The 13,086-nt window shown below is 38.8% G+C and overlaps 1 protein-coding gene across 1 annotated transcript; it reads left to right on the forward strand.

Moving 5' to 3' along the window:
- Positions 1-6,243: 6,243 nt before the first annotated feature.
- On the forward strand, positions 6,244-12,111 carry LOC118804493 (interferon-induced very large GTPase 1-like). The gene is made up of 2 exons (XM_036564979.1): positions 6,244-6,423; positions 7,324-12,111. Exons 1-2 carry the CDS (start codon positions 6,244-6,246, stop codon positions 12,109-12,111), a joined length of 4,968 nt encoding a protein of 1,655 aa, XP_036420872.1.
- The last annotated feature ends 975 nt before the right edge of the window (positions 12,112-13,086 follow it).

Genomic DNA, 13,086 nt, shown 5'->3' on the forward strand with positions numbered 1-13,086 from the left:
TCATACATACAAGAATACTGTTACACTAAGGATTAACATTCCAGGCGTATTACATACAAAGGTTTATTATTCAGTAGCTCCAGGGACTTCAGTGCAAACTAATGGAGCTTTTCTTAGGTTATAGAAGTGTGTAAAAATATTTTGGGCCCACCGGCAGGCCCATGGCTTGTTAAGAGGGTTAACTTCATGTGTACAAGTATTTAAAATATCATATGGAATGGATCATTATTTACACTGGAATGTTTTAGTGACTGAGCTGATTATGTTCCTGTCATACTTCATGGATGGGTATCATTCTAAATAGTAACATCACATGATATATATTTTAAATCTGGAATCACTTCTTATTGTAAACAATCAATAGCAGGCATCTTAGAGAATAATACATAAAGTTAATTGTCTGGGCAGTAAACGTTTAATTGTTCCAGAAACACTAATATTAGGATAAAAACAAATAAACAAATAAAAGATCCAGTGTTATTTGATGTGTGTTAGATAAACTAATTTCTAAATCTCTCCTGGCTGAAATCTAGTATTTATAGTGACTATCCACTGCCTAGATTATCTAATCAGTCCTTAATTAAATTAAATCAAGCGCTGTAGCTGGAAATCATGAACCAAACCATAACTTCACTGCCAAACAATACATTATTTTTACTGTATTTATATTTATTTGTATCTATTCCAATGTTATATATCAAAACAAATACACTGGATTCTAGAGGATGGAGTGGCATACCCTAAGAACAGCAACTCATTTGAGACATAACAGTACTGAATGAACGTGCAAATTACATTGTCATTTTTTACTAAATGAACATAATTTTTATATGGTAGGGGGGGCATTCAATGTTTTTTGCACTGGAGCTCATAAGATTCTAGTTACACCACTGAGTGCCTGCTCTAAATACATAATATGGGCAAAAGTGTTGGGACACCCCTCCTAATTATTGATTTATGTGTTTCAGCCACACCCACTACTAACAGGTGAATAAAATTAAGCACACAGCTTTGCAGTCTCAGCAGACAAACACTGACAGTAGAATGGGCCGTACTGATGAGCTCAGTGACTTTAAACCCATGCCATAACTCAAATTTCTGACCTGCTGTATCTGCACCTGTCAACTGTAAGTGCTTATTGTGAAATGTAAGCACCTAGGAACAACAGCAGCTTTGCTACAAAGTGGTACACTACACAAATTCACAGAGCAGGCATTCATTCACTGAAGAGTTTCAAATTGCCTCTGGAAGCAACATCAGCAAAAAAACTGTGTGTTAGGAGCTTCAAGGAATGGGTTTTCTATGGCTGAGCAGCTACACACAAGGCTAAGATCAAAATGCACAATGCCGAGCATCAGGTGGAGTGATGTAAAGCACACCACCACTGGGCTCTAGAGCAGTGGAAATGTATTCAGTGGAGTGATGAATCATGCTTCTCTATCTGACAGTCTGATAGACGAGTCTGGGTTTGGCGTATGCCAGGAGAACATTACCTTCCTGACTGCACTGTGCCAACTGTAAAGTTTGATGGAGGAGGGATAATGCTATGAGGTTGTTTTTCAGACACACTCCAAAATCTTGTAGAAAGAGTAGAAGCTGTTATAGCTGCAAAGGAGGGACCAACTGGATTTAGAATGGGATGTCACAAAAGCTCCTGTATGTGTAATGTGTAGGTGCCCCAATAGTTTTGTCCATATAGTGTACAACCAGTGCTTGCTCTGAATGAAACCACCCAAAGCCTACTCTGAAGGAATGTGAGCAGTGCCCACACTGAATTAGGGCATCTAATGCTCACTCTAAGTGAATGCACATATTCAGGGCCATCCACCGGTCAAAAGTGCTTTACAAACTACTGCAAACTCCACCCTTACCTAACATAACTAACATAACTAACCAACGTCTGATTAGCAATATGAAATTACAGACACTGTTAGCTAGCTAGGTACAAAAGTGTGCCTTTGAGTACATGCAGCAACAGTCAGTTAGTAAACAGTAAGCTAAACATCTTAGATATTCAAGGCTGTCAAATTCAGTAAAAATCAATTTACATGGAACAAGACTAAGGTAGCATATGAACAAATGTTTGATTTAGCTTCTTCAGTTGTGACAGCTGTTTCTGGCTACACAATTCGACTAGATTACTCTGTAATAGAATGCTTTAAATTCCTTCAGATTTAACAGGCCAAATAATAGCAAATAATCTAGTCTACATTCCTGCTAGAAAAAAAAAATATATTTTGTGTTTTGGATGCTGGTATGCTGGTCAACTGTTTTGGTTTCTTTTAAGATGCATGCAAAGAAATCAGTTACACAGGACTAAATGTATACTTATTTGCATTATTTTTTCTGATTTTTTTTTCTAATATAGGTGTTCACAACATTTCAGGTTTCTGCTAAAGCTGAGTGGAACAAGTTTTGTTGACATTCATAAAACATTAATGACAATGTCTGCTTTCATAGCCTACACTGACAGGCATTTTGAATATTAAAAATTCTTTGGCTGGAAACACAGCTAGTCTGAACATTGTTACTTGTGACCAGTGCTGAGGTCAGTGCTCTGTTAACAGCATCTTATGGGAATGCTGGACTTGCTCATCAACATACAAGAGAAGACGTTTAACATCTTAACATTGGTGAAAAGAAGCAACTGAGCAGAGTTCTAATTGGCTTCCTCTAGTGTTCCCTGAGATGTGGCTGAATTATACTAAGGCCATATAGAGCCATACATTTTTTGTAAGGTGTTCCGAGGATTTATAAAGTCTTTGATCTGATAGGGAAGATGTCACAAAAGAACATAAAACCTGGATTCAGGTTTTTCCAGGTTTAGGTTTGGAGTTTGCAGACTAGCATCACAACACTGTGCTTTCAATATGAAGAATCTCTTAGAGTAAACACAAAAAGTAGAATCTGACCACGAGAGTTTCTTGTGATCAGTTAGTTTTCATTTGCCTGTTTTCAACAAAACTGAGTTATGCTCAAAGTTTGCTTTGCTATGCAGACACTCTAATTGCATTCACCTCTCTTTGGATGCTTTTGGATTGCTTGGTGCCTTTGCTACCTCCGATTCATTATGATGTTTATGTTCCAGATGTCTTGCAAGTTTCAAAAAAAGCTAGCTACAAAATAGGCTGTACTTTTTTGCAGTACATTCTTATATTGCTCTTTTTGCTTATAACAGGAGTAAACACTGAGCGACTTGAGCTTTTTTGTACATATTACGCAATATATGTATAATAATGGACACTAAAATGATCTATTACTAGCCTAATAATGTCATTAACTTTTCTAGTTGTTTTAAACAAAAGCAGTCATTTGGACAGTTGATACATGTACTTATGAAATAGTGCAGTAAGGACAAGTTGTACATTTAAGTATTTCAGTCACTATATGGATATGAAAAAATTATTCAGAAGAGGAACCTGAAGTCTTTGTTCAACTACATCCATCATGTTAGCAGTGTTCTTATAAGCAGGCCCCAGGGATTTAAATGATAGCGACATTACAATAAATCTCAGATTGCACTTAATTTTTTTTTTAATGTTTTTTTTGTTTCCACTGCTTTTGTCAAATTAACCAGACATGAAGCTAGAATGCTATACAACAGAATAAGTAATACAAATCTTAAAATTAATAATAAATTTGTATTACTCATACTTTGTTAGTATTATTGTTTTACAACATACTAACTCTGTGTCTAACATGTGTTTCTACAAATACATGTTACAAGAAAAGTATCTGTCACCACACAATGTCGTACTAAAGAGCATAATAATGATAAATAGCATTAACAGGTTAGGGAACAAGGCTTGTGACTGGAAGGTCGCCAGCTTAATCCCCTGAGCTAACAGGTCATGACCCCCAACTGCTCCCCGGGTGCTGTGGATAGGTGCTGGTCAAATGTGCTCAATGTCCCCTAGTGTGTGTGGATTCACTAGTGTGTGTGTATGTGAGTGTTTCACTTCACAGATAGGTTAAATGTGGAGGTGAATTTTGCTGTTGTGGGATTAATAAAGGGTAACTTGTAACTCTCAGAACCACTCCCCCCCTTCTTACTTGTATCTGTTGAAAATCTGTAACTACTTTGAGGTAGATTTTTAGGGGGGAAGTGGAAATATTATGATGTGTGTATGTATATATATATATATATATATATATATATATATATATATATATATATATATATATATATATATATATAGTATTCGTAATGATCCGTAATGAATTTCCTTCCAATATCTCTATTAATAAATCAAATGGAGATGATGTGGCAAGTGAACTAGAAGGCTCTCATTCACTGCTATTGCTTGGAGCACATGAGATGCTGCTGCCACTCATCTGCGATAAAATGCACAGTTACGGTGAAATAAGGTCCTGTGGCAATGGATGTCCACACAGCACGTGTTACAGCCATCCTATTAGTTTTCTTTAGTGATTTTATAACTTAGTTCTTTAGTGATTTTATAACTTATAGCTTTTTTTGGTCTCGTTGTAGAGAGTAGGGGGATCGCTGTGTCAGTAAAATATCTTCGAAACGGGACGTGTGCAACATAGCGCGAAAGCCCTGTTTCACAACGACTGAGAACTGGCATTCTCAGACTGCAGGTCACGTAGCAACGATGCGTTATTCGCATTTATAAGCAGCACACTTGGTTTCCTGGCAAGTTAAATCTGCAACGAGAGACTAAAACACTAAAAAGTTGCAAAGATGAGGTCGCTTCTCTTTCAAATTTTCCCGTTCCACCTTAAATGGTGCCACATTTACATTCGGCGCCTGAGTCAGAATTTAAGGTGGAACGGGAAAATTCGAACAAGAAGCTGGAGCAACTTGAAGAAGCGACTTCAGCCTCGTAAAACAGCCGGACGTTGAGAGACATTTTACAAGAAACTGATCTACTTTAGAGGAAAAGTTTTCTGGCGGAGATGGGGGGAAAGCGGCTATAGCTAAAGCTTAAAGCAGAGCAAAGTAAATCTGCACTCTCGTTTATATTTATAACCTAACTTATACTAGGACATTATCACATACTGAGACATACTGGACATAAATGTTGTGGCTGTCAAGGTGGTTTGATTTTTGTTGAAAGGTCAAAATGGCTCTTCTTAACATTTGTGTTGTGACTCCTGATCTAACATGGCTTTAATGCAGAGGGAGCCGGTCGGATTTCTCACTCATCCAGTGCTGTTTTTGTTGTGTGCACGTCACGGAGTGTCTGGGCGCTGCACTTTCCCACTTCCAGGTTCCGCCTTTTGTGTTCCGTCAACATTATGTTATAAATTAAATATTCAGAAAATCGATTTTAGACATTTGTGAATCGAATCAGAATCATTCACGTCCGCGTCACGATGCATCTAAGAATCGTTTTTTTCCCGAACCCCTAATATACACAATATCTCATAAAAGTGTGTACACCCCTCACATTTCTGCAAATATTTTATTATATCTTTTCATGGGACAACACTATAGAAATGAAACTTGGATATAACTTAAAGTAGTCAGTGTACAGCTTGTATAGCAGTATAGATTTACTGTCCTCTGCCATTAATGTCTAAATAGCTGGCAACACATGTGAGTACACCTCACAGTGAACATGTCCAAATTGTGCCCAATTATGTCACTGTCCCTCCCTGGTGTCATGTGCCTTGTTAGAGTTACAAGGTTCCAGGTGTGAATAGGGAGCAGGGCTGTTAAATTTGGTGTTTTGGGTACAATTCTCTCATACTGGCCACTGGATATTCAACATGGCACTTCATGGCAAAGAACTCTCTGAGGATGTGAGAAATAAAATTGTTGCTCTCCACAAAGATGGCCTAGGCTATAAGAAGATTGCTAACACCATGAAACTGAGCTATAGCATGGTGGCCAAGGTCATACAGTGGTTTTTAGGACAGGTTCCACTCGGAACAGGCCTCGCCAGGGTCAGCGTCGTATCCAGAGGTTGAAGAGAAGGAATGTCAGCCTGTCAGTGCTCAGACCATACGCCGCACAATGCATCAACTCGGTCTGCATGGCCGTCGTCCCAGAAGGGAGCCTTTTCTGAAGCTGGCGCACAAGAAAGCCTGCAAACAGTTTGCTGAAGACAAGCAGTCCAAGAACATGGATTACTGGAACCATGTCCTGTGGTCTGAGATCAAGATAAACTTGTTTGGCTCAGATTGTGTCCAGCATGTGTGGCGGCGCCCTGGTGAGGAGTACCAAGACAGCTGTCTCTTGCCTACAGTGGTGGTAGCATCATGGTCTGGAGCTGCATGAGTGCTGCCGGCACTGGGGAGCTACGGTTCATTGAGGGACACATGAATTCCAACATGTACCGTGACTTTCTGAAGCAGAGCATGATCCCCTCCCTTAGGAAACTGCGCCGCATGGCAGTTTTCCAACTCGATAACGACCCCAAACACACCTCCAAGATGACAACTGCCTTGCTGAAGGTAAAGGTGATGGACTGGCCAAGTATGTATCCAGACCTAAACGCAATTTAGCAAATGTGGGGCATCCTCAAGCGGTACTATTGGTACTATTTGGGTAGTGGCAGCACTGCAGTAACACTGATGCGGTGGTGGTGTGTTGTGCTGGTCTGAGTGGATCAGACACAGCAGTGCTGCTAGAGTTTTTAAACACCTCAGTGTCACTGCTGGATTGAGAATAGTCCACCAACCACAAATATCCAGCCAACAGTGTCCTGTGGGCAGCGTCCTATGACCACTGATGAAGGACTAGAGGATGACCAACACAAACTGTGCAGCAGCAGATGAGCTGTCCTCTTTGACTTTACATCTACAAGGTGGACTGACAAGGTAGGAGTGTCTAATAGAGTGGACAGTGAGTGGACACAGTGTTTATAAACTCCAGCAGCAGACTGTGTCTGATCCACTCACACCAGCACAACACACACTAACACACCACCACCACATCAGTGTTAAAACATATATACATATATATATATATATATATATATATATATATATATATATATATATATACACACACGATTTATATATTATATATTTTTTCCATGTGGGTTGTACCATTCTATGTGCCTTTCTGCTGCCAAATTTTCTGTTTTCATTTTCTGTGTTCTTGCTGTTCGTTGCCTTACCCATTGTCTTCTGTTTTTGTATTGTCTTTTGTAGCATTAGTGTTAGCATCAGCATTTCTCCCTGTGTTATAATTTGGTTATGATTCCTATTTTCCGTCTACTCAACTGTGTTGTTCTCTGTATTTGTCAATAATTTTTTCGTGTTTGTCATTAAACCACTAAAATGTCAGTCATGCATCCAGGATTACACTGTGTTTTAATCATGTGCATTGTTTTGTACTGTTTTTTTCAGGAAAGAGAGTCAAGATTGATTGACCTCTTGAGCAGACTTGGCCTTCATCATCAACACAAACTTACAGCAGCACATTTTCTTGAAATAACTCCTTCATCATTACATAATGAGGAGCCCAGCGAAGAAAAGGAATTGGCTCACATATTCATGAAACGGCTTTTGACTACAGATTATAGAGCAAGAAACATCTTTGTCAAAGCTGAACGACTAATACCGAAGTTTGGAAAAGATTTTGGTGCTCTTTTTAAAAAACACACTGAGAGTAAAGGAAAGAAACAGGTCCTTATTCACCCTATGGATGTTCAGATGGCAGTGTTTCTCTGTGCAGATCCTTTTCTTCAACAGACCATGGTAACTAAGCTCTCTCAGTGTCAGTATTCAGTTCCTTTGTTGGTGCCCAATCCTTTTTCTGGAGAAATTCGATTTCCTCTGTGGACAATGCGACAAATCAGTAAGAGCTGGAAGACCACTGATGTTCCAGAAAAGAAAGTCATCAGCAAGACCCTGCCCATATGGAAGGCTCAAACTCCAATGGTGGCATTCTTCAGGATTGGTTCTATTTCCTCATCTAAATCTCAACTGATGAACAGGCTGATCAATGAGAAGCACAGCACATTCTTCCACAGGAACTGTCGAGGCAGCAGCAGAGATCGTCTACTGATGGATGGAGTGGTGGAGATTGCCTGGTACTGTCCATCTGGGAAAAGCACTGATCATTTCACTGACTGTGTTGCGTTCTGTAATCTGCATGGTGATTCCAGCAGAAACGTGACTCAAAGAAAGATTCTTACTGAAATGGCCTCAGTAAATGTAGTACTTTTACCCAATCTTGATGAAAATGACAACAATATGGTAATTCTACAGAATCTGTTTGAGTCCTCAACTCCTCTCATTGTTATTCTTACTGATGAAGAGGATGATAATGAAGATACTGTGTGTGAGATAGGAGACAGAAAATACAAGCTGGCACTGAAGGGCAGAAATCAGTCTGAAGTTTCTGTTGCACTTAGAGAAGTTATCAAGAACTGCATCTTTCAACAACCTGTGACTTTCAAACTTGAGAATGTAGCAGAAAATGAAGAGGTGAGGTTAGATGAGAAACATGAAGGCTGTGAAAGAGGAAAGGAAGCTGCATGGCAGGTAAGGAGATTCTTACAGACAGAAGATCCATCTACAGTGAAGGACAAATATCTGCCCTGCCAGGGAAAACTGTGGCGTGAATGGTGCCAAAAAAACAAAGACTTACAACGTCTGCAAAGTCACAACATAGAAGCAGAGAAAAGCAAAAAGCAAGAAGAACTGAGAGAAATAAGAAAGAAGCAGCAGAGATATGGATTCAGTGAACTGATGGGGTTATTTGTTGGAAGTTTAAGATCACTGTCAGACAGTGAGAAAATGTATTTCCTCAAGTGGACTGCAATTTTGCTGGATGACTTCACTTCAGAGAAACTGTCTACTATCCATCAGGAGTATGACCAAAAATGGGCAGAAGTGTTGACTTTGAAAAAAAAGCATGACAAATTTGAGGAACAAAAAGCTAAACAAACAAACCTTGAACAAAACTCAGGCAAACTGACTAATGAGCTCTCAAAGAATTTACCTTTGGAACAGGACAAAATAGATAAACTGAAAGCTGAACAATCAAACCTTGAACAGATTTCAAACAAGCTTTATGCCGCCACCTTTGGTTTAGAGCACATGCTGAGAGAGATGGGTCAGATTTATGAAGCCTCAGTCTCTGAGAAACAGGGAATGCAAAAGAAGGAGGATGGAGATCTTTCTTACCTGCCTAGACTTGCTGCTCATCTCATGATATCAGGGCATCCAATGGAGCTGATGGATGGAGATGCAGCTCATGTTCCTCTGGTCTGGGTTTCTGCTGTTTTTGATGAGGTCGTCAACAAACTGGGAGATCAGAGAGTTTTTGTGTTGTCGGTTTTGGGGATTCAGAGTTCTGGGAAATCCACTATGCTCAATGCCATGTTTGGACTGCAGTTTGCAGTCAGTGCTGGAAGATGCACCAGAGGAGCCTTCATGCAGCTGGTCAAAGTGTCTGAAGAAAAAAAGAAAGAACTAAAGTTTGATTACATTCTCGTAGTTGATACTGAAGGTCTTCGAGCTTTAGAGCTGGCTGGAAAAAACACCATACATCATGATAATGAACTGGCAACATTTGTAGTAGGTCTTGGGAATATGACATTGATCAACATATTTGGAGAAAATCCATCAGACATGCAGGACATCCTTCAGATAGTTGTTCAGGCCTTCATGAGGATGAAGCAGGTCAAACTGAATCCCAGCTGTATGTTTGTGCATCAGAATGTTACTGATATTGCAGCTGGAGATAAAATTATGGAGGGAAGGAGACGTTTACAGGACAAACTGGATGAAATGACCAAGTTAGCGGCAAAAGATGAAGTACATGATGCTGAATCTTTCAGTGATGTTATTGCATTTGATGTACAGAATGATGTGAAGTACTTTGCACAGCTCTGGGAGGGCAGCCCACCAATGGCTCCACCAAATCCCTGCTACAGTGAAAATGTTCAAGAGCTAAAACAAGGCATTCTCTCTCGTGCATCAAAGACAAATGCAATGAAATTATCACAGTTTCAACAGCGAGTAAAGGACCTGTGGAATGCACTGCTGAATGAAAATTTTGTTTTTAGTTTCAGGAACACACTAGAAATATCAGTGTACAGGAAACTGGAGGAGGAGTATGAGAAATGGACCTGGAGTCTCAGGAGTGCTATGATTAGTACTGAAAACAAAATGCTTAACAGAATAGCCAGTGGCAAAGTGGAAACAGTTGAAAGGCAAGAGCTTATGAAAGAAATGGCAGTGACCCTGAAGGACGTCCAGATAGCATTTAAAGCATATTTTGAAGAAGACAGTGAAAAGGAAACACTGATTCAGTGGAAAAACAGATTTCAGACACAAATACAAAACCTCCATGATGACCTTGTAAATGAGACAAAAAGAAAACTGGATGACAACATTCAACAGAAAAGCATTCGAAAAAATCTAGACAAGGAACTGGTGAACTATGAGGAGAAACTCTTTGAAAAGAGCAAAGAGCTGGCACTGAAGCTTAAAGAAAATGGCAATGAAAATGTAGATCCAAAGTCAGAATTTGATTCAGTGTGGGAAAAGTGGGTCTCTGAATTGGCTGAACATGCTCCCAAAGTCAAAGATGCTGACATTACAAATGATGTGATTAACATTCTGGAAAAGTTTTATGAATCAAGCCTTGTTGTTCATCGAAAAGAATCTAACAAGTACAGAATGATTAGTACTGTTGCTGATTACCAAAATTATGTTTCTGTGAAAAAAAAGATTTTTGGACCTATTCCTTCTTGGGAAAAGTCTCTTAAACCAGAAGATCAAAAGTCAATACTGGCGCTAATTTCTAAGATCATTCAACAAACAACAGAGAAAGTGAATTCATTTCCAGTCTCAGTGCAGGGATACAATGCAGGTTACATCCAAAACATTGTACGTGATGTCAAACAAATAATCACAGACTTTAGATCAAAATGTGATTTCTTGGAGTTTAAGAAAGAGTTCTTTGTAGATCTCTCTCTTTACGTGTGTGAACAGGCAGAGGTTCGCTTTGCAGAACTTCACAGAAAATACAAGGAAACAAATGATCCACTTATTTACTTTAAAAAGAAAAAGCCTGAGTACTTTAAAGTCTTTGAGAATTACTGGAAAGGAGCAACATCAGCAGCTGTGCTTGGAGACCGAATCTGTAGTAAACTGAAAGAAACAATCCTGCAGAGTGTGTACAACATGACCGCTACCTTCATTTGTGGACAAATGAGAGGGAAGCCACCCTTTAATGGAAACAGAGGTGATCTGGAAAAACACATTCTGAAGTCACTCGCAGAGCAGGAGGGGGATAAAGATGAGAAGTTTAAGAACTTCTTAACATACATACTCCAGCCTAAAACCCACTTTCAAAATTTCATCAAACAGAAGGTTAAAGAACACATGGCTGCAGAAAACCCTCAAGCAGTTTATGCAATTAAAGAGCACATCGAACACAAGCAGAAAAGTGTCATAATTGGGGCAGAAATGGCAAAAGATGAAGTGAAACTCATCAATGGAGATGTAAATATGTGGTTGGACGTTTTTTCCAGCAGTCTTGTAGACGAGTTAGGAGATACTAGAGTTCACCTGAGTGATGAAGTCTCTAAGGATGTCACTGATTACGATGTTCTTGTAGATTTTATCAAAAAAGAGCTCTGCAATGTTGTTGAAGAGCTGAAAGGAAGCCTCAGTAAGCTTTCAGACTTAAAAATGGAGATGTTCAGAGAAAGACCTGATGAGATTATGATCAAACACTTCTGCAGGTGCTGCTGGGTGCAGTGCCCCTTCTGTGGAGCTATCTGTACTAACAGCCAAGAAGACCACACTGGAGATCATCATGCTGATTTCCATCGCTCATCTGGATTGACTGGATGGCATCACAGTTGTACTGAAGAACTGTGTGTGAATTTTTGTACAACAGAAGTAGTGAGTAACAACCGTTTTCGCCCATCCCATAGTAGTGAGAAATATGTCCCTTACAAAGAGTACAGGACAGCTGGAGGAGAGTATGCAAAGTGGAGCATTTCAGCTGATTTGTCCAAGCTGGCCTACTGGCAGTGGTTTATCTGTAAGTTCCAGGAAAACATTGAAATGTATTATAACAAAACCTTCAATGCTCAGGAGATTCCTGCTGAATGGAGAGAATTCACTCAGTCGGATGCAACTGAAAGCCTAGGAATAAATCAATACATCTGAAATGTTGTGGCACTTAGAAAAATTGTGTTTCCACACCACTGATGATACAAATTCTGACCAGGCAAAACCAAATTTCAGTTATACATACATATATATACACACCCTCCTTTATGTGGCTTCACACATAGAGAAATTTGCATGATCTGAATCATTGTGAATTAATGTTAAAATAATTTGTTATGAGGGAAACTAAGGAGGATTTTAATATTTTGAATTCACAGAAAACTTTCTTTTTGTAAATATTGGATGTTTTTGAATGCATGCCTGTTGAATGAATTTCATGACCAAAACATTTTTTGCTGTTTAAACCACTATGTATTCATAATAATCATCAAAACACTCACATCATATATTTACTCTTTAAAGACCATTTAATGCTAAACAAGTTAACACTGTATTACCAATCAGATTCTTAATAAAGTTTAAAGATTAACATAACGTATTAAGTGTTTTCTTACTGACTTTACCTCATATTGTGTGTGTAGCAAAATAATGTGTTCATTAAATGACAGAAGTGCAGGCTTTGTAAAAAAATTTAGTTTAACTCCACATTTATGGGTGGAAGCTATCTAACACAATATGCCTGACTTATTTTTGCAAATTTCAGTTCCATAAAAGAAGCTCATATTAAGCCCAGTGCGGTTACTACAGCAATATATGCTTTGCCAAGCTAAAGGTGAAGCTTACCTTAGCTAGAACAATTCTATTATATAAAGAATGTGACAACATAGGCTTGCCAGGTTAAAACAATACTCAGAAACAATATTCCACCACATTCCAATACTAGTATACTAGTATTGCTACTAGTAGTAAGTCTAGTCTAGTATACTAGTACTGCTTTTTGTTAAATGAATCTAATTATTTGTTAGATATTGAACATAATATGTATCCTAACAAGACATTAGGGATATAATACTTTTTTCAGGTAAAATGGATGACAAGCCTCAGCTAAAACAGCTTCAGGTGAAATGGACT

This window comes from Colossoma macropomum, unplaced genomic scaffold (assembly GCF_904425465.1).
Source record: "Colossoma macropomum unplaced genomic scaffold, Colossoma_macropomum, whole genome shotgun sequence".
In the NCBI taxonomy this organism is placed as follows: Eukaryota; Metazoa; Chordata; class Actinopteri; order Characiformes; family Serrasalmidae; genus Colossoma; species Colossoma macropomum.

What these genes read in the sequence shown, in the direction of transcription:
- LOC118804493 (XM_036564979.1), top strand. Translation starts at nt 6,244, where the DNA reads ATGAGTGCTGCCGGCACTGGGGAGCTACGGTTCATTGAGGGACACATG. An exon ending in TGACAACTGCCTTGCTGAAG is followed by an intron (nt 6,424 to 7,323) that starts GTAAAGGTGATG and finishes TGTTTTTTTCAG; the next exon opens with GAAAGAGAGTCAAGATTGAT.